This window comes from Hypoxylon trugodes (assembly GCF_022578975.1).
Source record: "Hypoxylon trugodes strain CBS 135444 unplaced genomic scaffold F4822scaffold_2, whole genome shotgun sequence".
Lineage (NCBI taxonomy): Eukaryota > Fungi > Ascomycota > Sordariomycetes > Xylariales > Hypoxylaceae > Hypoxylon > Hypoxylon trugodes.
Genome location: NW_026250017.1, coordinates 1,567,689 through 1,591,524, shown reverse-complemented (window position 1 = coordinate 1,591,524; position 23,836 = coordinate 1,567,689). Strand labels below are relative to the sequence as shown.

Below are 23,836 nucleotides of genomic sequence, written 5' to 3'. Positions count from 1 at the left end.
AGGGGTACCGTACGCGTTGGAAGCTTGCACCTAGACATGACTTTCGCACAAGGACAGCCGAACGCGTAATATGCCCGGGTATTTTGTCTACTTGATACCACTTGATGCCATTTGATACCAAAAAGTGGAGATGTTACCCTTTCTCTCGGCCAAAATCAGAAGCTGTCTCGATCTAATCTCTAATCTCTCCTGACGATGGCGCGCCTTCCCTTGAAGAAATACCGGATATCCACGTTTAGGTGCCGACACATCGGCGTGGTTTCCCCTTTCTGGGGAAATCCCCTCCCCCCTTTTTAGTCAGTCCCTCGTGGTTCTTCCGCCATGTCCCTTCCTCCAAAGCCGACTCTTTCCTTCTATAATTGACATATTTCTCTCAACATTTCCATTTCCAAACCTTGTTCGACTCTACAGGAATAAACTACCGCTCCTTTTCGTTCCCGCCCCCTTTCTTTTCTTTTCATGGAGAAAATATTTCTTTCCTTTATCAATATCTAGGTATATTCCTCACCCTTATATTACCGCCCTACATTATTTCTTCTTCAGCCTACCCTTTTAGGGGTGGGCTACATTATCCCCCCCTTTTTATACTCCCATAAGCGCCACTATACTCTACCTATCCTTTAGATATATTGTCAGTATTCGTATTGAGGGAGTGCCATCGTTCCGTTAAACCACCGTCCTATCCTTAACCATGAGGGCCCAACACTTCACTGGCGGCTTACCATCGGTGGTCTTTTTACTTATATATTTTATGAGCATCTGCGCTGTGTCTCAGAGAATGAGCCCGCGCGACTCTTCCTACCATGAAACATCGAAGGAGATTGACTATGAAGCATTCGGTGGTCCTGAACCTGATCGTGGTGCTTACAACTATCCCACTCCAACCTATGGAGGATACGGCCCTCCACCTCCTCCGCCTTCAAGTTCGAAAGCTTCGTCTTCGTCTTCGTCAACATTCAACACAGCATCGATTAATACTCCTAGCGCCAGTGTAACCTTGAGTTCACCTAGCGGTTTGCTCACCTCACCAAGTACCCCAACCCCCCCTTTTTCAAATCCGTTAGTATTCTCGCTCACGTAATCGTAGTTTCGTCAGTGTTAAGCTCAGGGGGCGGGGCTCTCACCTCTTCTACAGGCTCACTACCTATGACGAGTATCTCTTCGACCTCAGAGTTCGCATCCACCACATCCATCCTCAACACTTCCTTATACAGCGAAACGGCGGGAGTGACAAGCAGCTTAATCCTTTCTGAAAGTAACACCGAAGGAAACACCGTTACTACTAGTTCTGGTCTCTTAAGCGGGGGAACCCAATCAAGGTCTGTATCAACTAGTAGTTCTGTTCTACTTCCTTCTATAGCGTCCGCTTCGAGTTTGGTAAGTTCTCCACGCCTTTTTCATTATTCATAGTAAGGACACGTTTCACCATGTCTATGCAAGAACAGCTCGGGCCGTCAATTTAGCTAGTAGGTTCAAGATTAACATAAATATAGAGTAGCCTCTCCGAGATTTCAGGCGGCCCTGGGGGTCAAACTATGTCGTCCGGCGCAAGTCAGGCTACTTCCTCAGCTTTCACGAATGGGGCGAGCACCGAGACTCAAACGACGTCTGCCGGGACAAGCACAGAAGAGCCCGTCACAATAACTACCCTTTCTTCGGGAGTTTCCGTCACCGTAACCATCACTCAGAGCAACACCACGCTCGGGACCTCTAGTGCGGCACCCGTAACTGGAAGTGCTCCAAGTAGCTTAACATCACTTCCAACTAGCATTTCCGCTAGTACGGAGTCGGCAAATTCCTTGGTTTCCATAATCTCTAGTCAAGAATCTTCCCAGAGCACTGTGGGTCTCGGATCAACAAATATCTCGTCAATGACGTCGGGGACCCTAAAAACGTCGTCGACTATTTCATCCAGCGCCTCTTTCTTGCATACCGTGAGCTCTACTCCCTCCCCGGTCGGAAATTCGACGTCAAATGCCAACCCTTCAGGACCTACGTTATCCGGAACCCACTCGCAGTCATCCATAACGTCTCCGGGCTCGCCCATATCCTCCGGCAATTCCCAAGGGGTCTCTACTTTAACTTCAGAGTCGGCTACATTCTCACATGTCCCCGTATCAAATAATACTTCAGGGACTAGTCCAACTGGGCTCACTACTAGTTTACCGTTTGAAAGTGCGCCAAGTACTGGAATAGGGATTCCTTCGGGGACTTCCACGATAAAGAGTAGTGTTTCCCAAAAGAGTAGCACTATGCATGAGACAACCAGCTCACCATTCAATGGTACCTCTACGTTACCCATTGGCCCGTCAGGCCAGGGTATACCTAGCGGCACTGGAAGCTCTAGTTCAAACGCAATATCATTTACTGCCTTAAGCTCTAGAGCATCTAATACCTCCCCTTATCCCACTTTGAATACGACGGGCGGCATAGGGTCTACAGTTAGCAGCACGAGAATACCCGTCACTACTTCGAACATCGTTATATCGTCTTTCCCTATGAGCGGCCCAACATTTTCGAAATCTACAATATCATTTTCCAGTATGGAGCTTAGTAGCGTGGTTGCATCCGGTACCCTCACAGAAAGCGAGGTATCCTCGGCGGCGCCATACCCACTTTCGAATAGTAGCAGCAATATCATTACAGAAACGCTTGGACAGACTACGACGCTCACGGGGCCGGGGGGTACCATTACGGTACATCCTTCTACATCGCAGGAGACTCGGACGCAGCTATCGAGCTTTGTGATTAGCTCTAGTGTTACTTCCGCATCCTACCCTCTTAGTAATACGACCAGCGCTAGTCAGGCTACTATCGTCTCTTCTTCTGAAATAAGCAGTGCCACTGGAGCTGGTATTACCACTAGTGGTGTATTTACATCAATTATCGGAACAGAGACTATTTCAAATGCTGTTTCGCCGCCCCCTTATCCTCTATCAAACTCAACGGCATCATTAGGACCTACGGGGGGACCAACCGCTCTCCCGACGAGTCAATCTTCTGAAGGGAGTACCCCGGGCGGCCAGGGAGTATCAACACCGGCACCAATGCCGTCAAATGGGACGAGTAATCATTCAGTCTCAGGCACCCAAATAGTAGGCTCCAGTACTATAATATTCTCCAGTAGCTCGATGTCCGGTAGTTTGTCGTCTGCCCTATCGTTGTCTACTCCGTATCCATTATCAAACTCGTCAGTGACTACAGGTGGTCCTACGAGCATTTTACCCTCAAACTCTTTACAATCCAATTCACCTTCCATAATCATGTCTACTGGCCCCTTAGTAGTCAGCTCAACAGTTTCTTCTCTATCATCAATTATGCCTCCATATCCTGTTGCTAACTCAACAGCATCTGTCAAGGGATCTACTAGTATTAGTACAAGATACATTAGCACAACGCCATCTTCAACGATAGGCTCTAGTTCGGTTCTCGAACCCCCCTTTCCCCTATCAAATTCGACAGGTTTAAGCAGCCAAACGGTTCTTTCAACTGGAACAGGCATACCATCAGGGCCTAATTTGACCGTATCAACCACCAGACAGACGGGGTCGGCAACTGGTACTTCATTAAGCAATAAGATATCGACGTTGACGTCGGTGACTCCAAGCGGAAGTGAGTTAACACAGACATTCTCTCCAGGGTATTCTTCCGCCAGTCGTTCCAAAACGGCCCCTTTCCCCATGGGTAACTCGAGCGAGCCGGGCATTGGCCCAACAGGCACCCCAAACCCAGGCACAGGTTTTTCGTCTGTACTTCCATCTAGCACACCGGCGACCGTTGCTTCCAACTCAACAAGGTCTTCGCTGGGTAACCCAACAGGGCAATCCTTAGGGCCAAGTAGTAGCCCAGGGGCCACAACAATTTCACCTCCTTACCCTCTGCCAAATTCCACAACCGCGTTTCCCAACCCAACCAGCTCTCTGGTTTTTACAACGGGAAAGTTTAGTTCTAGTAGTAACAGCTTATCGGCCCCATTCCCGTTATCTAACGCCACAGTGCCTACTACTATAATCGTGTCTACGGGGAGTCGATTGCCGACCGGCCCGGGGCCGGTCTCATTGAATTCGACGTTGTTCTCAACGGGAGCCCTAGCGAATTCGACTATGCCACCCGGGATTCCTACCACCGGCATAATTAGTTTAACAAGTGCACCTAGCTCAGGGCTTTTTAGTAGCGGTACTGTCCAAATTTCTAGTTCATCTGCTCCATTTCCCATGCCAAACTTAACAACCTCTACCGGCATTCCCATGGGGCAATCAGGTATCGGTTCGACAGGATCTGCAAGCTTACCGGGTGGCTCTTCTTTGAGCTCCCATAGCGGAGCTAATGTTACCCAGCCACCGGGTATTACGCCACCTACACCTAAACCAAGCGCCGGTTCGATCAATTCATCGGTTTCCCTATTACCAATGTCGACACCACCATTCCCGCTGTCAAATTTGACTAGAACCTCGGAGCCAACCGTTTCATCAGGCAAGCCAACAAGCGGTCCCGGTACGGGCGGACTTGTCACGACCAGCACTGCACTTGTCCCTAGTGCAGCGGGGACTGGGAGTATATCTCTGGGCTCCTATAACCCGGGAACAGGTACGACACAGCCATCTGGTATATCGACATCTAATCCACCCTTCCCCTTGACAAATATTACATCAATCCCCAAGCCTACTGTAACATCAGGCAGTATTGCCATTTCAGGGACCAAACCCCAAACGACGTCAGGTCCGGTTTCCAGTAGTGGTGTATTCAATCCGCCGCCTGTAATTTCGCAAAGTTTGACTTCGATTTCATATACGGTAGTCTCCTCTAGCCAGCCCACAACCGGGAGCGAGAGCGTCTTTGGAAGCGCTTCGGCCATTACTAGTGAGGCCATATCGTCCACCAAGATCCCGAGCTCTGTTTCGTACCCTATCTCTAATGGGACGGCAACTTCTAGCTCTTCTGTTGGTGGGCCTGCTGGACAGTCGGCAACTCAGACGACAAACACAGGTCTTGGGTCAATATCCCAATCTACACTAACGTCCGTACCATATCCATTCTCAAACAGCACCCTATCTGTCCTTCCGACTAAGTCCGAGTCTACTTCACCTTCATTAACTCCGTCGGTATCTGCCAGCCAATCACTTGGGGGGGTCAACTCTAATTCTCTCCGATCTACAACCTTCAGCCCAAGTGGGTTTTCTTCCCGATTAACCAGTGTGTCAGCAACCTTCTCTATCGGTTCGCCCACCACAAGTTCGGCTACCTCATCTTATCCAGTGCCTGCAACTACAAGGCTTACCCCATTATCGTCGGGTGTATCTACGACGGAAGTATTAGGTACCCCTGGTGGGCAGGGAACTTCCCCCCAGATAACCTCGTCGTCATCTCTAGGCCTGTCGACCACGAGTCTCTATTCGGATACTTGTACGGACGAGATCCCTACAACTCAGGAACCTGATACAACTTGTACGGAAAGCGAGACTTCGGTTGCTACCGTCGATACAACTTGTAGCGAGAGCACCACCACCCAGTCAGGTTCCACAGCAACGTTGACTTTCCCACCAAGTATATCGAATATTGGGCCTACTTCTGGAAGCCCCACCTCGTTGCCATACACGACTACATCATGCAATGAAAGCTTTGGCTCCACGATGGCCTCTGACATTGGAAGCTCTTCAAGTAGGTAGTAAAACACTCTAGGACGACACGACAGACACTAATTAGGATAGCAGTGGACACGACATTGATAGGTGGCGGGGGAGGCTATCCGACCACCTTTCAAACGTCTACAGCGACGTTGCTATCTAGTCAGACCCTTAACGATACCAGTGTCGCTGTCGAGTCCACGTCTAGTATAACTACAAGGATAGGTTCGTCCACAATGGCCGAATTACCCCCTCCCATGTCTGACAGCGACCATTGGCATACACCCGTAACTGGCCCTGCACCTACGGGACCCGCATTACGAGGCGCGCCACGTAATGGTGCCGCAGCCGGCTGGCGTCGATACGTCCACAACCTATTTCCAAACGAGAGCCGTAGGGAAGAGTACAAGGATAACACGAACTATGACAAGAAGGGGTGAGGTTTGAGGTTGAGATTTGCGCAATTCACGCTCCTCTCTATTTCCTTTGTGTTATCCTAACATCTGGCGGATAGATCTGTAGTGGTTTGCTTGATCTCGCGAGTCTGATATTGACAGTGGCAAGCCACACTATTTTCTTCCTTAGGTAGATATAAAAGATTACTGGTAATAACAACGCAGAAGGGTGATGAAGAGAATAGCTTTAGAATATTGTAGGTACCTAGGCATGTAATGGCGCATTTGTTTCTTACATGTATTCTTTCAATGTTTGTTTGTTTAAATGTTTCGCATGTGTGATACGGGGAACCCGGTACCTGCGTACCTAGGTACTTATACGTAGACACCCTGGGCTTCAATCAATAATGTTTGATGCGGGGTAGAGGAAAAGTACCTAGGTATGTATCTAGGTATCTTATCCCCCACCCACCACCCACCGCCCACTGCTCTCGCAAAGATTTCTTCCCTTTTTTCCCATCTCTCGCCAAAATACCTTTACACCGATTGGGCGTTCCGAGATCGACATTAGGTCAAATCCGTACGTTCTAATTTGCTCTTAATATGTACGGTCGTACAGGAGTTAAGACATCATCAGGGTCTAGGGACCCCGAGAGCCGGTTAGTTGCAGCGATGTCTTGTCCGCTTGTCTGATGGGAAGTCTATCTGACTGACAAGTTACTAATAAAAGACGGTTCGAGGTCGGTCCAGCGACGGACGAGAACCGATAATACTACACGTTTGGGCGGCGGCTGTCGCTGGTCCCTGAGCACGTCATCGAGGCTAAATACTATTCGATTGAATTTTTAAATTTTTTTTAACCCACGCTGCCATGTTCTAGCTTCCCCCTGTTCTCTTTCTCGTAAGGCGGGAGCTCGCGCGTACATGCATCCAATGCATCCTACATGTATACATGTGCTATTCCTTGCCTATTGTCCGCTACCGATTACGTAGTCTGGACGGCACCGGAGTCAACTTTAGTGGATAGTATCCTCTCTCTCCCCTTCTTGTTCTCTTGTTTTTATAACCTTATTAAGTTTCTGTAATTTACACATACATACGTGTATACGTGTGTGATAATTTCGCCGTCCAATTCTCTACTTGCTGTTGAATTAATCGAGTTATCTCGTGCCGACCTATCTGACGACTCCCGTCTTCCCCAATACCACCCGCAGCGCCGCGCTTCGAGACTATGGCGAACCCTCCCCATGGCGGAGTTCTCAAGGACCTCATTGCGCGAGATTTCCCTAGACAGGCCCAACTTGCAGCCGAAGCTGAGACGCTGCCCGCCATTACCTTGACCGAGAGGCAACTTTGCGATCTCGAATTGATCCTCAATGGGGGGTTTTCACCTCTTGAAGGTGCGTTTGCTGTTCCTATCCGCGCCCTACGTTGGTGTCTCTCTTATAGTAGAATGTCGTATTGTTCTACCCAAGCATACGTATTGTCCTAGCTCTAGGCAGCCAGCATGTCCTTCTCTGGCCTTGATCTTTAATGCGGAGCGAAACTTACACTTATGGATCTATAGGCTTCATGAACGAGGCTGACTACAAAGGGTATGCGATTATATAACTGCCTGTATGACCATTCTTTGGATTGACCGACTTTCTATAGTGTCGTGAAGGATAATAGGCTAGCCGACGGTGTTTTGTTCAGCATGCCCATTACTTTGGATGTTTCCGAAGAGATTATTCAAGAGGTTGACCTCAAGCCAGGCGTTCGGGTTACGCTACGCGATCTCCGGGACGACAGGAACTTAGCTATCCTCACGGTCGACGATATCTACAAACCAGACAAGTATGAACCAACTTTGATCCGCCCGGTCTTACACCTGGAATCACTAACGCGAGTGAGCATAATAGGGTCCTTGAGGCTAAGGAAGTCTTTGGGAGTGATGACGAAGCCCACCCCGCTGTCAAGTACCTGTTCCGGACAGCTGCCGATTTCTACGTGGGCGGTAAAGTAGACGCGGTTAACCGTCTACAGCACTACGACTTTGTAGATCTTCGATGTAAGCCCAGTTCTAGCCCCGAACCGTGGTATTGATGCTAATTTGGATTATCAACATAGACACTCCGGCCGAGCTCCGGTTACATTTTGATAAGCTTGGTTGGAGCCGAGTTGTCGCTTTCCAGACGAGGAATCCCATGCACCGTGCGCATCGAGAGTTAACCGTACGGGCCGCTCGTTCTCACCACGCAAATGTACTTATTCATCCGGTCGTCGGTTTGACGAAGCCCGGAGACATTGACCACTTTACGCGCGTGCGAGTCTACAAGGCTCTTTTGCCGAGGTATCCCAATGGCATGGCAGTCTTGGGTCTTCTTCCCTTAGCCATGCGAATGGGTGGTCCCCGTGAAGCTATCTGGCACGCCATTATCCGCAAGAACCACGGAGCAACCCACTTCATCGTTGGTCGCGACCACGCAGGGCCCGGGAAGAACAGCCAAGGCGTAGACTTCTATGGACCTTACGATGCCCAGTATGCGGTTGAGAAATACCGCGACGAGCTTGGTATTGAGGTTGTGCCATTCCAAATGATGACCTACTTGCCTGACAAGGACGAGTACGCTCCCGTTGATCAGATCCCCAAGGATACCCGCACACTAAATATCTCCGGGACGGAACTGCGCTCGAGGTTGAGGAGCGGTCGAGACATTCCCGAGTGGTTCTCTTATCCCGAGGTCGTTAAGGTGCTGCGCGAGTCGCATCCTCCGCGAGCTGCTCAAGGGTTCACCATCTTCTTGACTGGCTACACAAACAGCGGGAAGGATCAAATTGCGAGGGCCCTTCAGGTCACCCTCAACCAGCAGGGTGGTCGATCGGTATCTATGCTCCTTGGCGAAACCGTCCGCCACGAGCTATCATCAGAATTAGGCTTTAGCAGAGAAGACCGCAGCAGAAACATTGCTCGCATTGCTTTCGTCGCCGGCGAGTTGACCAGATCTGGCGCTGCCGTCATTGCTGCTCCCATCGCGCCGTTCGATAATGACCGGGCTGCCGCCAAGGAAACAGTTGAGAGATATGGTGACTTCTACCTTGTCCATGTCGCCACTCCGCTCGAGTACTGCGAAAAGACTGACAAACGGGGGATATACGCTAAGGCTCGCGCCGGTGAGATCAAAGGATTCACGGGCGTTGACGACCCGTATGAGCCTCCGTCTAAAGCCGATTTGGTTGTCGATTGCGAAAAGCAGAGTGTTCGCTCCATTGTGCATCAAATTGTGTTGATGTTGGAGAGCCGTGGTCTGCTAGATCGCTTGTGAACTCGATCACATTAATACGGATTCCTATCAAGTCTGTGGTGGGATTTAAGAATGATAGAAAGAATTTCAAAGGTACCTAGGTAGGCAAAGGAAAGCCCCCATAGATATGAGATTTGCATATTGAGGTAGCGAAAGAGTATGTATGTATTTATTTTCTCTAAGAGCATCGACTACATGGTATCCGAACCTAAATGGTTCTATATCGAAACGAGTTGTCGATCTCATTGAACCTCTACTTGAACATATACTACTAAAATGATGCGCAAGTTTAGAGGCTAAAGCGTAGATACCCTAGCCAGGTTTTTATACAATTTTTGACTGGGGATTGGGATGTGCGGATTTAAAAATAAAAATAAAATACAATAGATGTATTCAGAAATGCCAAGGTACCTAGGTAGGTTATGTACATCAATGTTATGCAGGAATCTGTGTGATAAAATCTAATCACCTCCAAAGCGCCTTGTACAAGTACATATACATGTGTATGTACTTATGGCTTGGATCCATGTAACCTGTGCCAACCCCGCTTTTAGAGATAGGTGGGTAAAGTACCGTATACTTGGCTTCAATGCGAATAATAAGCCCAGCTACAAGTACAGGTACTTTCATCGTTGGCTCATAGGGTCCCCTTTCCGATTTCTATATGCGTTCGTCCAATCATAGGCAGCTGCGTAGCGCGGCGAAGATCCAGCAACCGCCGGTCACCTTCCTATATACATCTCGCCCAAGGTTAGAACACTGCAAGTGCATCGTGCTTTCTCTCACCACTTTTTTTCATGTTTTACTTTTTTTATTTCTGCCTTCCCTTTTAACGTCCCTTTTTCTTACTAACCCCTCCTGTCCATTTCCAATCCCGCAAGCCAAGACATCTACCCTCATTCACTCCAAACCGTGCCCTGTAATTGAGATTATTTTGTAGCCTTCGCACAATTTGGACCAAGCCCCCTTGTTAAACTCGAATTATTTAGCGGTTGGGCCCAGTCGGGCTCGCACAACCCGCTACAATGGGCTCCAAAGACCCTGATACCAATACAGCCACCGATGGCCGACCACGAGAACGCCGGCGCAGCAAGAGTGAACGGGAACGAGACAGGGAGAAGGATAGGGAACGTACAAAGGCAGAAAGAGACGGTCACCACCTCCATAAATCCCACCGCTCTAGACACAGAGGTTCTACCGATGGCGATTCGCATACTTCCTCACACCGCCGACACCGAACAAAGGAGGAAAAAGAGAGAGACCGAGAACGAAAAACATCTTCGATGAATGACCTGGTCCCCGAACTTTCGAGGACGTCCGTTTCTGGTAGCAGGGTTAGCTTACCATATCCTAGCTTCAGCAAAGCTCACAGCAAGGAAACCATACTCAGTCACGAAGATCTGGGAGCCTCTGCTCATCTCACCGATCCCCTCACCCCTGATACGACGGACCTGGGCTCTGGCAGTCGGAGGAGATCTGAGTCCGTAGAAGGCTCCGCAAACAAGAAGAGCGCGCAGAAAGACGACCGCCCCCCTAGCCCCCCGGAGACGGATGTGTCCGAAGAGAAGAAACGACGAAGTAAGACGCCTACTTCAAAATTGAGGGAAGAATATGGATCGGGATCGGAGAGACCGAAATCAAGGACTTCCGGTATTTCTCGGTCCAGCTCCAGGCACGACGAGAAATCAAAGCTTTCTACCAAGTCAAAGGCTTCAAGCCAAGCTACCACCATCAAATCTCCTCCTTCCTATCCACCCCCTCCCCCGCCCCCTCCTCCGCCTCCTCCGCTAGGGTTGGAGGTAATTAATGATGATACGTCCTATTTAAGTGATAATAGGACCATGGGAACTATGTCGACTTCTACTCCTGTCGCGCCGAAACGGACGGCCTCGTCGAGAACTCCGAGGATTCCCAGCCCAATCGAGATTGACGATTCCCCCGATTCCATACAGGACTCGTCGCCTAAAACTCCCACCGCCACGCCGCAGTTTACCCCGCCACAGACATTTCCAGACGAGAAACCCGGGGCCCATGCTAGGTTCGAGAGACAAGAACGACCCACTCCCTCAGCAACTCCTACAACCGACTTTGGTCCTCCGCCTCCCCCGCCTCCGCCTCCTCCCCCATTAAACCTCCAAGAAGTTCCAAGAGTTGACTATCTACTCCAGAACGGTGGTCTACTTCACCCCATACCGAAGAATTTTCTGTCCGTGATACCACGCCAGAACGGGACGCGACCTTCGAACCCCCCTTTAGCAGGCGCAGAAACTCTATTCGCACCTTTCTTCAACCTCTTGGATCAATACCAATCGGTAATTCAGAAACAAGGCTCCGTCGCAGTTGCTACCGGTCACAAATCAGTTGCGCGCCGGCTACTTGACCGATTGGAAGATGTGTTCTCTAGGGACCTTCCTGCTGAAGGTTGCAGTTGTATCATGTGCGAACAGATACCAGAGGACCACCGTGGATTAGGATGGGGTGAGGTCCTAGAGCGGGTAGGGGGCAGAGTAGAAATGCCTGCGTGGCCTCCATTTGACATCGCTTCTCTCGGCGCGACCGCGATTGAAAACGTAGCAGAAATGCCTCCTAGGCCGGCTTCTCCCGTTAAGCTGGACCCCGATATCGCGGAAGAGTTCAGGGACCACTACTTACGACAATCCAAAAAGGTTCGGTCAGCTGTTGATCGATGGATGAACGACTGTGCTGAAGCACCTGCACCAGCGCCCTCCGAAATCGATGATGAGACGCTGACCTTTGCCGTCCTAACCAATCTTGACCAGGACGAACGGCCGTATTTCAATGCGTTGATTTCAGGTGCTCGCGAACTACAACCTGCTATGAGAGCGCCTACTCCTATGCGTAAGCCAAGGACGGATTTCATGGTAAAAACAGGGTTGGCACTTCAGCGCCTGTACCGTCTACCTCAACCACCCCGCGACGCAGAGACTGCCGTGTTTCTCGTCAAGTATCCTCTCCACCACGATCTACTTACAACCATCACCGATATCAACCCCCAGGAATGGGAGATTCTCATCTCGGGTCGTTTCGACGGCTTTCTCTGGTCCGGAGCCGACGCCGAAGAGTCGACAACGCCCATTGCCGAAAATCCACTCTCACGAGGTACCACGCCCGCAAATGCCTTCTCATCCCCACCCCCATCACGAGGAGCTAGTATGGGAATGCGCCACACGCCAGGGTTCGGTGCGTCCCGTAGTACGACACCGTTCTCCGGCATATACTCCCGAGGTGCTACACCTGCCTCCTTCATCTCCCTTTCCTCGTCTACCGCACCCGGCCATAACCGCCAACCTGTGTCTCACGATGAAGAAGTCGAGATGGCCGTTCTGGCCGAAGTCGAACGAGAGATCTACCAGGGTATGGAGGCCCTTGAGGATGCATTTGAAAAGCTTCATCTGCGCGCCGAGGTGGTACGGAACGCTTTACGTCAGCGCAACAACGGCTTGTTAATGAGCCAGCAACATCGTCGTGCTGGAAGAATTGACGTGCTACCGCAGTTGTCCGGCAACTCGCAAGATTCCGAAAGACCGCCTTGGGCCGTCGGGGATGAAGACGGCATTGCGAGTGAAAGTGATTGGGGAGGCGACGATTTCGACTTAGCCCCGGAGGATTCAGCGAGTAATATCTCGAGCTCAAGACACAGACGACCGAAGCGAAGAAACGAGAGGAGAACCCCTGCTCCTATTGAGGAAGACGACGAAGAAAACTAAAAAATAATTGACTAATCGTCATTGCTCTGGGCCTATTGGATACTGAATTCATATTGCTTGCTTCTTCACGACCGTCACGACCCCCAAAAATAACCCCTGATACCATTTCAAATTATGTTCTAGTTTTCTTTTTTTTTCTTTTTTTCAACTCTATGGTACATTTAAACAAATGAATGGGCATTGCATCCTCTCGGCCGATCCAGCGGGTTAGGAAGAACAAAAAAGAAGGTGCAGGGAAGGATAAACCCCATAGGTTGAGCCTTGGAGCTAGATTTGATCAGAGCCCATATTTCTTGTCATCTAGCTATACATCCATATTCGCATAGGATCGGAGTTTACAATGGTTTCTTTTTTTTTCTCTTGTTTTCTCTCGAGGGCATGGCCTCTTCAACTCATATCATTAGGAGTAGTGGTGAGGATATATCCAATACATTAAGTCGGTATTTCTCAGGAGCGAATAAAGCTCGATAATATTATCTGTCATAAATGGGCAGTCCAGAATGTAAACCAACAATTTACTTGGACCAAGGGACTAGATATAATTATATGTATTGCCCATGCAGCATACATGAAAGCATCCAGGTACAAATCTGTATAAAGAACCAAGCATCTGCCACGTACCCGGGCAGTGTCCATACCATGTACAGGTACAAGTTTAGGTACATAATGTCGGATACGAGTATACATGTACTTGGTTTGCTAACATGAATTGGGGTCCGGTTTCCCGTTACGGGATTAAATTCACCAATGAGAAAACGCTGTAAGCCGTCACTAGCACACTAGCCCGGTCGGAACTCCGTTTCCTGGCCCCCCAGTCCCCCCAATCCAATGGACCCGAACCCGCGAGAGGAAGCACGGAAGTTGCGAAGAGTACCTGTCCCGTGTCACCACGTTTACATACACCGAGGAAGGAGGATGGGAGATAAAATCAAGTCCGGCTTGCTCTATTCTGGCCTGATGTTTTAAGTTTATGCGCATACCTATTTATGTACGCTAGGTAGGTAGCCGGAGTAAACATCTAAACATCTAAACACCTAATATCTACTTAGACAATTACTAGGTATAGAGATGTTCAGACATTCATCACCAATTTCTTCGTCATTCTTGCCCGAGATTCGCCTACGCCGTCGCTTCTGCCGGACATCACATCTACGCCACCCAACCCCAGGAGTAACAAACAATCGATGACGACGCCAATCGGACGAATGTACATCAAGACGAGTCATGCATTAAAAGGTTTGGCTGGTTATCCGCGCGCTATCGGCTTCAGAGGTGGTGGTTCTTCGCTATGTGGCTAACCTACCAATTCACTCGGGCTTGTTTTCTTGGAGCTGCATCGGGCAGTGATTTCAATCTCGATCGTATCGTCGTTACTGTAATCGGAGTTGTCATTATTGTGATCTAGAGCCTTTTTACAATTGCGGTCATGATTTTGATAGTACTTGGCGGGATATCATCATGGATGTCTTTATCTAGGAACCGTGAATATTTCAGTTCACGGATGCTCGAGGGCGTTCAAATTCAATATTTCGAACATATCGAACAAAGAGCCGCTGATGAACCACTACAAGAGAAGCCCAAGTCTGATCTGAGGGGCTTAAGACCCAATTCAATAGATAGATTCCTAGAGCTCCCGAAAGAGCCATCCTTCTCCGTTACTTCCGTTCGACGAGCTCCCAAGATTGAGGACGAGGATGATGATTATCTGACTCAAATGAATCCAACTTGTGCCATTGGCGGCTCAACATCCACGATGGGTCCATCCGGGAGGGCAATCCGCTCTGCTAGCGTCAGCTCGCGACATTCGGTCAGTAGTATACCCCGTGGAGCACGAGTACATCGCATGTCGTGGAGTTCTAGAGACTTTTCTCAGTGGGAGGTAGACCAACACAGGCCTGATCCTGCTCTTGTGCGGCGGATGAGTGGTGCCTAGGTAAGCCTTCCGGATAGTCTTGCAACATACCAGTTGCTTATATCGGGATACGGGAAGTGTGGCGCCGGTGCATTTACTTATATGTCAACATGTTATTATTCCTAATAAGAAATGGTGGAAATCTAGCCATTCGCACACCACCCTAGTGTTCAGTTTGTCGGAATGTAATGGTAGATATGTTTCTATATGATGTCAATGTTTTAATTGGGATCGCGGATAGAAGATTAGAAGGAAATCATAAAAAAAAATCATATATCAGTGAATCAGAACATGTGATGTATAAACGTGGTATCATTCTGAACGAGTTGCCAATTCCCTAAGTCACCCATATGTATTTTTTCTTTTGTTGCCTGTCTCTCCGGTTACCGCGCCGATACCAGTTCGTAAATAGCATGTAAACCATCTTCCAGCTTCAATGTTTCCCTGTATGTTCTCCGCCCATGACGAGTAAGATATGCGTCGTTGCTCAGTCTTCGATATTAGATACTACTATTTCCACAATTGGGAGTTATACAGAGAGTATAAAAACAGCAAAAATAGAAAGAAGGCCGTTAATTGCCATTTCTCAGATTTTGTTCGACTTGTAAGAAAAGAAAAGGAAGCGTGAGGAATAGTCTTAAGCGGCGGCCGTCATTGATAGGCGGTTTTTCTTTGGCATCTTGCCTGCTTTGGCCGCTGCGGCTTTCTTGGAATCGTCCTCCTCGGCTTTTTGCGAGAAGTCTTTCCATTTCCTCCACCCGTCGAAGTCGATCAAAGCTTGCATACACCCCCATTCCATCACTTTCCGCTCAAGCCAGACAAAATTGACGGGCTATAAGTCTTACGTTAGCAGAAGCAAATGGTCTTCGATTCGGTCTAAGTCTTACCTTGGTCAGGAAATCGTTACAACCAGCTGCCAAGGCCTCGTGTCTATCGCTCTGGAGCGAACTCGCAGTTAGAGCGACGATAATGACCGGGCTCTTGAACATCTCCGTGTTGACAAGCTTATCTTCCTCCTCAGGCTCCGCCTTGACCTCGTCTGGAGGGCTGCTTGCAGACGAGGAGAAGACACCGATCGAGTTAACCTTCTCTATTCTCCTTATCTCCCGGGTAGCCTCAAGACCGCTCATGACTGGCAGTTGAATATCCATCAAGACCAGATGGAACCCACCAGCACGCCACTTGTTTACGGCTTCTCGACCGTTCATAGCCGTTTGCCATCGAACTTTTAATCGCTTGACGAAGGCTTCTAACAGCTTTAGGTTGATGATGTTGTCTTCGACGATCAGTACGTTAATAGGCGGGACGCCGCCATTCAACATGCCCGGCGGTAACGAGGGGTGTTCGGTGGTCTTCTTGCTCTTCTTCGGTCGGTTGATGGGTCGGGGAGAAGACACGCGGGGCGGAGGCGGAGTAGCGGTACGTTCTGGGACGGGAGGGGTCGGTATGGAGGGAGCGGCAGGCGGGTGATTGGATTGTTCTGAAGAAGCACCTGAATGAGTCCTTGAACGTGGTTGTCTAGGGTAGTTGTGCATACCGGTGGGCGGCGCTGCGGATTGTGAAGCATGGCCGTTGGCAGCGGTGGAAACGGGCGATGCAGTGTGCATCCTTTGAATCTTGGGCCGCGACGACCCAAGACGTCTCGTCCCACCGGGAGATGGCAACGGTGGAAGCTGACCTCCACTAAGAACAGTCAGAGAAGGAGGGAAATGTAGAGAATGAGCCCCGTTAGCGACAGCCACGGAGGAGGCGCTGGGGTGTTGCGAAGCTGGGGGATATGGAGGGAAGTAATCGGTCCCCGACTCGTGAGGTCGGTCGTCGCTGTAATATCTGGGGTTCGGAGAGGCTTTGGGGGTTCGCCGGCTAGGTATGTCGATTAGTAGAGCATCGTCGACGGACTGTCCGCCTGGGTAATAGGCGTCGAGGGTCCTGCCCATGGGCTCGTCCGGTTGCAAAGGTCGGGTGGTCTGCTGCTCCCTATCGCATATTCGAAGGGTGAGGTCGGGAGCATCAAATTGGCGCCCGAGAGAATTGGCGTATTTGCGCAGGATCAATTCGCGGACATCGTCGACCAGATCCTCTTCGTTGATGGTGATTAAGGTGGCCGAGGCTAGGGGCCTCTTGACCCAAACCTTTCGCGTAACCATGTTTCCGCTGATAGGGAGGAGTTGATCGGGTTCGGCGGAACCTATATCGCTAGCATAGCCCGTGTTGAGAAGGGTTTTGATCAAGGTGGTTTGGCGATTTGAGAGGATGCTCTGTCGTCTCGGCGGGGCTGCAGGTCGGGCAAGGGAAGACGAAGCGGGAAATGCGCGACCGGCAGAGGTGGGCCTGGTGTTATAATTGCTGCTGCTGCTGTTGTTATCGTAGTAATCGTCGTCGTTGCTAATACTGTTGTTGTCGCGAAGATGGTGATCTATGAAGATGGGTGGCTTAAGTTGGAGATGTGAATTTGCAGGACGATATTCGTGGATGCTAGGTAACGGCGTAGCGGCAGCAGTAGTCGGGATTGATGTGAAGTTGTTGTTTGGGTTGTTTGTGATTTGATCTTGATCTTGGTCTTGGTCCGGTTCTGGATTCGGATCAAGGCTTGAAGTGGGCGTGGTGATGGTGGGAATGGGCCTAGAATTGATTGCAGAATTTTGAAGATCTTTTCCACAGTTGGATACGGTGGGAGATCGGATCAACTTGTTCACTTTCGTTTTCGCTTTCACTTTCACTTTCACTTTTGCACTCGTAGTTGCACTCCCGCTCGTACCCGCATCGGCGTCGGCATCGGCATCCACCTCTAGATTCGCAGTGCTGCCGCTAAAGGGATGGTTGTGGTTGTTGTTATGAGTAGGGTTACTGTTACCGCTACTGCTGCTGCTGTTGCTGCTGGTACTGACTACTAGGTCTAGCTGCTCGGCTTGTTCCAGCTCCGGTGGAACCCTCTCGGCACGACTTCGACTTTGGCTCGGATCTATTCTATTTACTCCATTTTTTGCTGTTGGGCTGTCACGAGAAGAATGAGTAGATCCGTGCCGGGAATTATCATCCTTAGCGTTGTGACCTTTCTCGTTACTGTCCTTTTCGTCGCCAGCAGCTGTGCTCAACGACGCTGCATAACCCGTAGTAGAAGCTTGGGTGTGGGTGCTGCTAGATGCTCTTTCGCGGCTGAGACTCTGTTTACTCGAACCTAACGAGGGAATGCCGCTGTGTCTTCGCAAGAGTTTGGCCTTGATCCGGGCTTTGAGATCACCCATCTGGTCCGCCGTTGGTGCGGATTCAGAAGGGGACGGAATTGGAACCCAAGCTCCAACGTGTTTTTCTTTTGCTTCTATATGGGGTGTTGAAACGACGAAATATTAAATTTTAAAAAAATAAGAGTGGTTTGTTGTTTCGAGCTCGAACCCACAGTATTACTAGCAATAGTAATAGTAATAGTAATGATAATGATAATGATAATAAAGCGTTGCAAGAAGAAAGATGAGCGACCATGCAATGGAAAACCAAAAAAAAAAAAGGAAATAGAAAGTTAGAGAGAGCAGAGGGAGGAAGTATAAAAAATCGAATTGCCTCCGTTTACATGCTGGATGTATAGCCAATATAATTAATTTATATGCGTGCGCATCACATACTGTAGGTATTTCAACAGGTAGTAGTGGTGTTAGTGGTAGCTGTAGGTAGGTATAGGTGGCTGTAGAGGCGGCAGCGGTAGTGGTATCTCCTTATCCTATCTGGACCTAGGTAGGTATCGTCAGGTAGGTTAGGTCCTGTACACAACTAGTTGCTGGCCAGAGAGAAAACAGAGAGAGACATTGGGTATTACTTGGGTAGATAGGTATTTAGGTAGGTAAAGCAAGGCAATGTATCTTTATCTTGTTCAGTGTAAATGGTAAATGTAGGTAGCAGGGCACGTATCAAGAACGAAATGGACGGTATGGATGGTATGACAGGCGACCAACTCCCTGTCCCCCTTGTCCACGCCAGTCGATGTGCAGTAAGGTGTTAATCTTCTTTGGGGAATTCCGTGCATGAGGGATCGCGATCATGGGTGAGCCAAGAGCAAGGATTTCCGCATCACATCGTTCTCTCTCGACGCGTTTCCTCTCAACATTAAATCTAATCTCGACCGGGTCTTTTTTAGTGCTTGCTCACTAGTAGAAAATAAGTAAGATCCTGACACATGTGTATACCTACCTAGGTACATAAGGTATCTATAGGAGGTATATTCATCATACCTGTCCGACTTCAACAAATAGGTTGGTACCTACCTAGGTATACAAGCTGGGTAATGAAAAAAGAATACCTGCCTAGGTACCCAGGTAGCTGTAGTTAAGCACGCATTTGCCAAGCATTCACTATTGATTCAAGCATTCATCGGCTCGACGATAGTGAGATGTGAATAGGTAGAGACGCCGGCAATTTCCAGTAGACTTACCTGCCTAAGTAAGCAACATGCAGCCATTCAGGTATTGCTGCATGTGCAGGTGAAGCATAAGAACATTGAAGAAAGACAGGAGGAAAATGTTTTTTTTTCTTTCTTCGTTCTTTAGTAATCACCAGTTTGATATCAACCTGACATTGATGACGAGAGCCGCGGCGCAGAATCAATGAATAATTGATAATTAAAATGAAGGAAAGAAGGAAAAGGAAAAGGAAAAGGAAGGGAATATAGAGTTATGGTCTACCTCAGTACTAAGCTTAGCTCTGCTTCTCCAATTACCAGATCTTCCTACCCATACCTTAGAAGATCTGCTAGGACAAGTTGGGTCTAGCTCTATTTTCTCTATTCACCTTTTTTCTTTTTCTTTTTCTTTTCGCTTTAAAGATTTTCCGAACCCGGTACCCATCTTCAAGGTCCTAACCAATTTCTCTTCACAATTAATTTCTATTTGAGCTGCTCCTCTACCCTCTTCGTAGAGGTGTCATACTAATACGATGCCACCACGCATACCGAAGTCGTCAACGGCCTCATCCGCCTTGGCGAATTTTACATTACCACTTAGTGTGCAGTCATCTCTACCCAAGCCCTATCCGCAAGGTGAAGCCAGCTTCTCGACGACGGCTAGTCGGCCTCGTTTTACAAAGGAGCGCCGCCTATTCAGAATATGGATCAACGGCGAAGGCGCTGCGCTCCGCAAAAACGGACGGGGTGAGACAAATTACATTCAGACCAAACTGGATATCATAAAAAATTCTAGTCGGCCTTTTCCCCTCAACAGCCAATTTAAGAGCGAGCCTGTTTTAGACGAAACATCAAGAGAATTGATCTGGAGCAAGGTGATGCGGAATGGCGAGACAATCAAAGCCGTGTCCGCCGAATTGGGCGTCGATATTAGAAGAGTAGCCGCTATTGTAAGATTAAAGGAGGTTGAAATGGACTGGGTAGCTAAGGTGAGTTATTTCCATTGCATTTTTCTTGCTCTCCAACCGGCCCTATATTTTATATGATGATTGTCAACATACCCAATTCGATAAGTCTTGAAGACAACTACATGGTTACAAACTTTGTTGCGAGCCTCTCTGATAATGCTGCCTCCCATAAATTTTTCGGATAGTTCTGCCGTGCGAGAGCCGTGTTTTCGCTAACGTAGTACCAATTTAGGGAAAACAATTAGCGAAGCCATATGCCAAAGCTATGCTATCTATGTTGCCTAGGCACACAATACGACCTGATTTACAGAACGAGCCTTTCGAGCCTATTAACGAAATCCACGTGCATCCATATACCATGAAACAAATATTTTGGCCAACATCAGAATCTCGCCATTTTACTCGTGCCGATGCCGCGAAAGCTTTCCATCATACAATGCTTTCTGCGGACGAGAGAGTTCCCCATCCAGAATTAATACAAATGGAGAAGGACGTGTTACAAGGTCGGTCGCTGTGGGATGCATCGGAACGGTTTAAGCAAGCCGCGATGGAGTCGGAGAGAAAAGCAGCCGACAGAGAACTCGCCAAGGTTACTCTAGAGGAGAAATATACTACTCGAGTAAACACCAAGCGCTGTGAGTTTCGCTTTAAACAGATAAACTCAGAGAACGTTGGTCCCAAAGGAAGGTCCCGGAACGCTGTCGGCTGGAGATACGGTGCGCCACACTACGACCGCTCTAAGGGTGAAGTCAAGATCCCTACATCAGTACCTTGATCCAACTTGGGGTGAGCCTGTAGCACGAGAAGCTTTGTATGAAGTATGTGTGGACGGATTCAAAAGAAGCGTGGGATCCGTGGCACCATATTGGAGTTTAAATGCAACTCATTTGGCGCTGAAAAATAGGTTAGGCCCGGCAAGCAGCCAGTTTCTATGTAAATTTATGACCGAAGACTTGCATATACCCAGCAATTACAACAATAATTTCGCATGGTTCTGCCATGGGACTATTGCCTCTTCGTTCACATCGACAATTAGGTTACTACGCAGTTGCTGAATCCCGTCGGGCGAGAGTAGTCCTAGGGCAATAACACACTTCTCAACCGATCCGTAGGTCTCACGCAGCCTAGCGAGTGTGCCCAACATAGCCTCTTTCCTATAGTGTGACAAATCAGCCTTTCGATACACGAAAAACCCGCAAGAAACAGACCGAAGCAAAAGATAAACATGTTCATAATAGAAACCAAGAAGCAAGATTACAACGAGAAAGATCATAAAATTCAGGTGTTATGGGGTTTGGAGGGCGTACTGGGACGAAATCATTCTCCGAGCTTCTACTGGGTGATCTCTCAGCGATGGGGTGCTCATCAAGTGCGCGATGAGTTCCTCGTGCCGTGACTTCAGCCCCAAATCTGTCAGGCTGTACTCATGGGCGACGATTTCATCGGGCACACCACAAAGGCTCACTGACACGCGACGTTAGCAATTGCTCCTTCGAGTAAATGGGCGGTTGTCAAGGACGCCTCAAGAGCTGGACCTTTTCAGCCAGCGCCTAATTGGGAAGTTATAAATCCCGCAACAGGACGAAGGGGGGGAGGGGGGGGCAAACTTCCGCCGTCACATACAGATCAATCCACAAATTACCCCAGTGCGATCTTTGCCGGCTGTGCAGTGAATGAGACATGGCGTTGGCGGCGAGGGAGAAGATGAGGCGAGGTGTTCTAGTATTGTCTTGAAGGGTTGATAGTTGTTGCTCGGAGATGCTGCCGCTTCAAGAATGTCACCATACGCTACCACGAAGCCCTAGTTTGGAAACTGTCAGTTTAGATGGATTTGCCAGTTGAGCTGTCAGCCCATTAGGGGCTATTAGGGGTAGAGAAACGACTAGGTGACACGCGAATAGGAGGGAGGTAGCCTGCATTGAGCGAGCGGTGAAATAAATACGACAAGGCAAGCGTAAACGCCCAATGGACCCCATTTATCATCTCTCTTCAGCGTTGGTATCCGACGAGGTTAGTGTCCGGCCCCCACGTACGACGCTAAAATCTTCAACCCCCTTGTCCTCAGCGGCCATCTATTCGACCCCCAAGCCCCAGAACCGAACAAGAGGGGGTTCTCCTTTGCCACCGGGAGCCTCTTGGTTGTCCTTCTGGGACATGATCATTTTCCCGCCTTGGCCCAATACGTAGCGTTTGTAGGATGTAATCACACGTACCTGTGCGCTTTCTGAGGAGTAATTCTTGTACCTCAGTGCCAGGGCTTCGGGCGAGAAATCCTGGTCGAGAAAGACGGGAACAAATTGGCGCTGAGCTCCATCCCACTCCTTGATCTTCCACCCGAAACCATCGCGCTGACCATGCTCGATTTCCACTGCTGAGCGTAGGTCAAACACCCTCCCGATGCCTAAGCCCTGCATTATCGCCACGCCATCAGCGGTGACCTTAGACGGCTCCGAAGATCTATAAACCAATCCTCGGCGCACAACCTTGGCGTTGGTTCCAGCTTGGGGCAAACTAGGGTCCGAGACTGAGACAACGATCGGATAGCCTCCGATATCGCGGAAGTTAGGTAGGCCCGGAATTGCTGTGAAAGGCGGGCTAGGGAGTTCGTCGCCTGTCATCTTAGCGTGGTATTCGGTTTGCTTTTTCTTTTCTTTTCTTTTTGATCCCCCCTTAAGCAAGATTGCTCGCCAAATTGACATGGAGGGTGGGAGACAAGAGGTGAAGAAATGAAAATGTGAGGGTTCAAAAGCATTGGCTTACTCTGGGTACCACGTTAAGTGGACATGGAGTGAGTACGTGAGAATGGTTCCCGAGGACGAGGGCGAGGGCGAGGGCGCGGCAACATGGGGACGAGTATTGGACGAATAGACGATAGACGCAGTAATAGTTAGCGCACTAACAAATAAGCGGCGGGCGCCAATGAGATGTGATAGTTTGAGATAGTATTCAAAAAGGTACCTCATTGGTCGCACGAAAATCCTTAGAATCCCTAGATCTCCGAGAATGTACCCAAACGGAATATAATAATATCACAACCCTGAATCAAATCACACTTTGGGCGCATGTGGCGCATTCGCGCCTAGTCTGCGTGACAGGAATGAGTTGTCAATCGATCCCAGATGTCCGTGAATGAATAGGGAAAGCAACAAAAAGGAAAAACCAGCGGTACATTAATAGCCTATTGGGCTATTTTCGGTGAGTGGAAGTTCTCCATGAGTTATTATGTATACCTGTAGGTAGGTAGACCGAGGCTTGAAGGAGTTTAGGTACATAGATGTGTATGTAGTTGAACAAGGCGAGGAGATGAATGAAGACTAGAGGGGAGACACAAGTTTCAAATCTAAGCCCATCTGCGGCCACTGTGATTACCTACATATGTACCTAGTAGGTACTTGGGTATGTAGGCGGTACATCGCTTAGCATACATATTTCAGTAGCATGCTGCACAACAAAAGTATGTACATCGGGCTTGAATACATAAGGTATGTATTCGTCGGGATACCTCTTATCGTAGCCCGAAGGTCACGTGCGTAGG

General features: G+C 49.0%; 6 protein-coding genes across 6 annotated transcripts; 4 read left to right on the top strand and 2 right to left on the bottom strand.

Moving 5' to 3' along the window:
• The first annotated feature begins 6,525 nt into the window (after positions 1 to 6,525).
• F4822DRAFT_390040 (putative sulfate adenylyltransferase) lies at positions 6,526 to 9,757 on the top strand. The gene is made up of 5 exons (XM_051457027.1): positions 6,526 to 7,419; positions 7,587 to 7,614; positions 7,673 to 7,855; positions 7,921 to 8,069; positions 8,129 to 9,757. Exons 1-5 carry the CDS (start codon positions 7,251 to 7,253, stop codon positions 9,322 to 9,324), a joined length of 1,725 nt encoding a protein of 574 aa, XP_051317983.1. The 5' UTR covers positions 6,526 to 7,250; the 3' UTR covers positions 9,325 to 9,757.
• F4822DRAFT_390033 (uncharacterized protein) lies at positions 9,758 to 13,740 on the top strand. Its single transcript, XM_051457026.1, has one exon. It carries the CDS (start codon positions 10,329 to 10,331, stop codon positions 13,029 to 13,031), a length of 2,703 nt encoding a protein of 900 aa, XP_051317982.1. The 5' UTR covers positions 9,758 to 10,328; the 3' UTR covers positions 13,032 to 13,740.
• A 384-nt stretch (positions 13,741 to 14,124) lies between these two features.
• F4822DRAFT_119657 (uncharacterized protein) lies at positions 14,125 to 15,074 on the top strand. The gene has a single exon (XM_051452578.1). It carries the CDS (start codon positions 14,458 to 14,460, stop codon positions 14,962 to 14,964), a length of 507 nt encoding a protein of 168 aa, XP_051317981.1. The 5' UTR covers positions 14,125 to 14,457; the 3' UTR covers positions 14,965 to 15,074.
• A 506-nt stretch (positions 15,075 to 15,580) lies between these two features.
• Positions 15,581 to 18,188, bottom strand: F4822DRAFT_436168 (uncharacterized protein; the record flags this gene model as incomplete). The annotated part of the gene is made up of 2 exons (XM_051462282.1): positions 15,581 to 15,775; positions 15,831 to 18,188. The coding sequence occupies 2 exons, from the start codon at positions 18,186 to 18,188 to the stop codon at positions 15,581 to 15,583; spliced, it is 2,553 nt and encodes an 850-aa protein (XP_051317980.1).
• Positions 18,189 to 19,866: 1,678 nt separating this feature from the next.
• Positions 19,867 to 21,076, top strand: F4822DRAFT_425415 (eukaryotic mitochondrial regulator protein-domain-containing protein; the record flags this gene model as incomplete). Its single annotated transcript, XM_051460328.1, has 2 exons — positions 19,867 to 20,322; positions 20,534 to 21,076. The coding sequence occupies 2 exons, from the start codon at positions 19,867 to 19,869 to the stop codon at positions 21,074 to 21,076; spliced, it is 999 nt and encodes a 332-aa protein (XP_051317979.1).
• A 195-nt stretch (positions 21,077 to 21,271) lies between these two features.
• Positions 21,272 to 22,919, bottom strand: F4822DRAFT_436166 (protein-tyrosine phosphatase-like protein; the record flags this gene model as incomplete). The annotated part of the gene is made up of 4 exons (XM_051462281.1): positions 21,272 to 21,455; positions 21,609 to 21,765; positions 21,925 to 22,102; positions 22,515 to 22,919. 4 exons carry the CDS (start codon positions 22,917 to 22,919, stop codon positions 21,272 to 21,274), a joined length of 924 nt encoding a protein of 307 aa, XP_051317978.1.
• Positions 22,920 to 23,836: the final 917 nt, after the last annotated feature.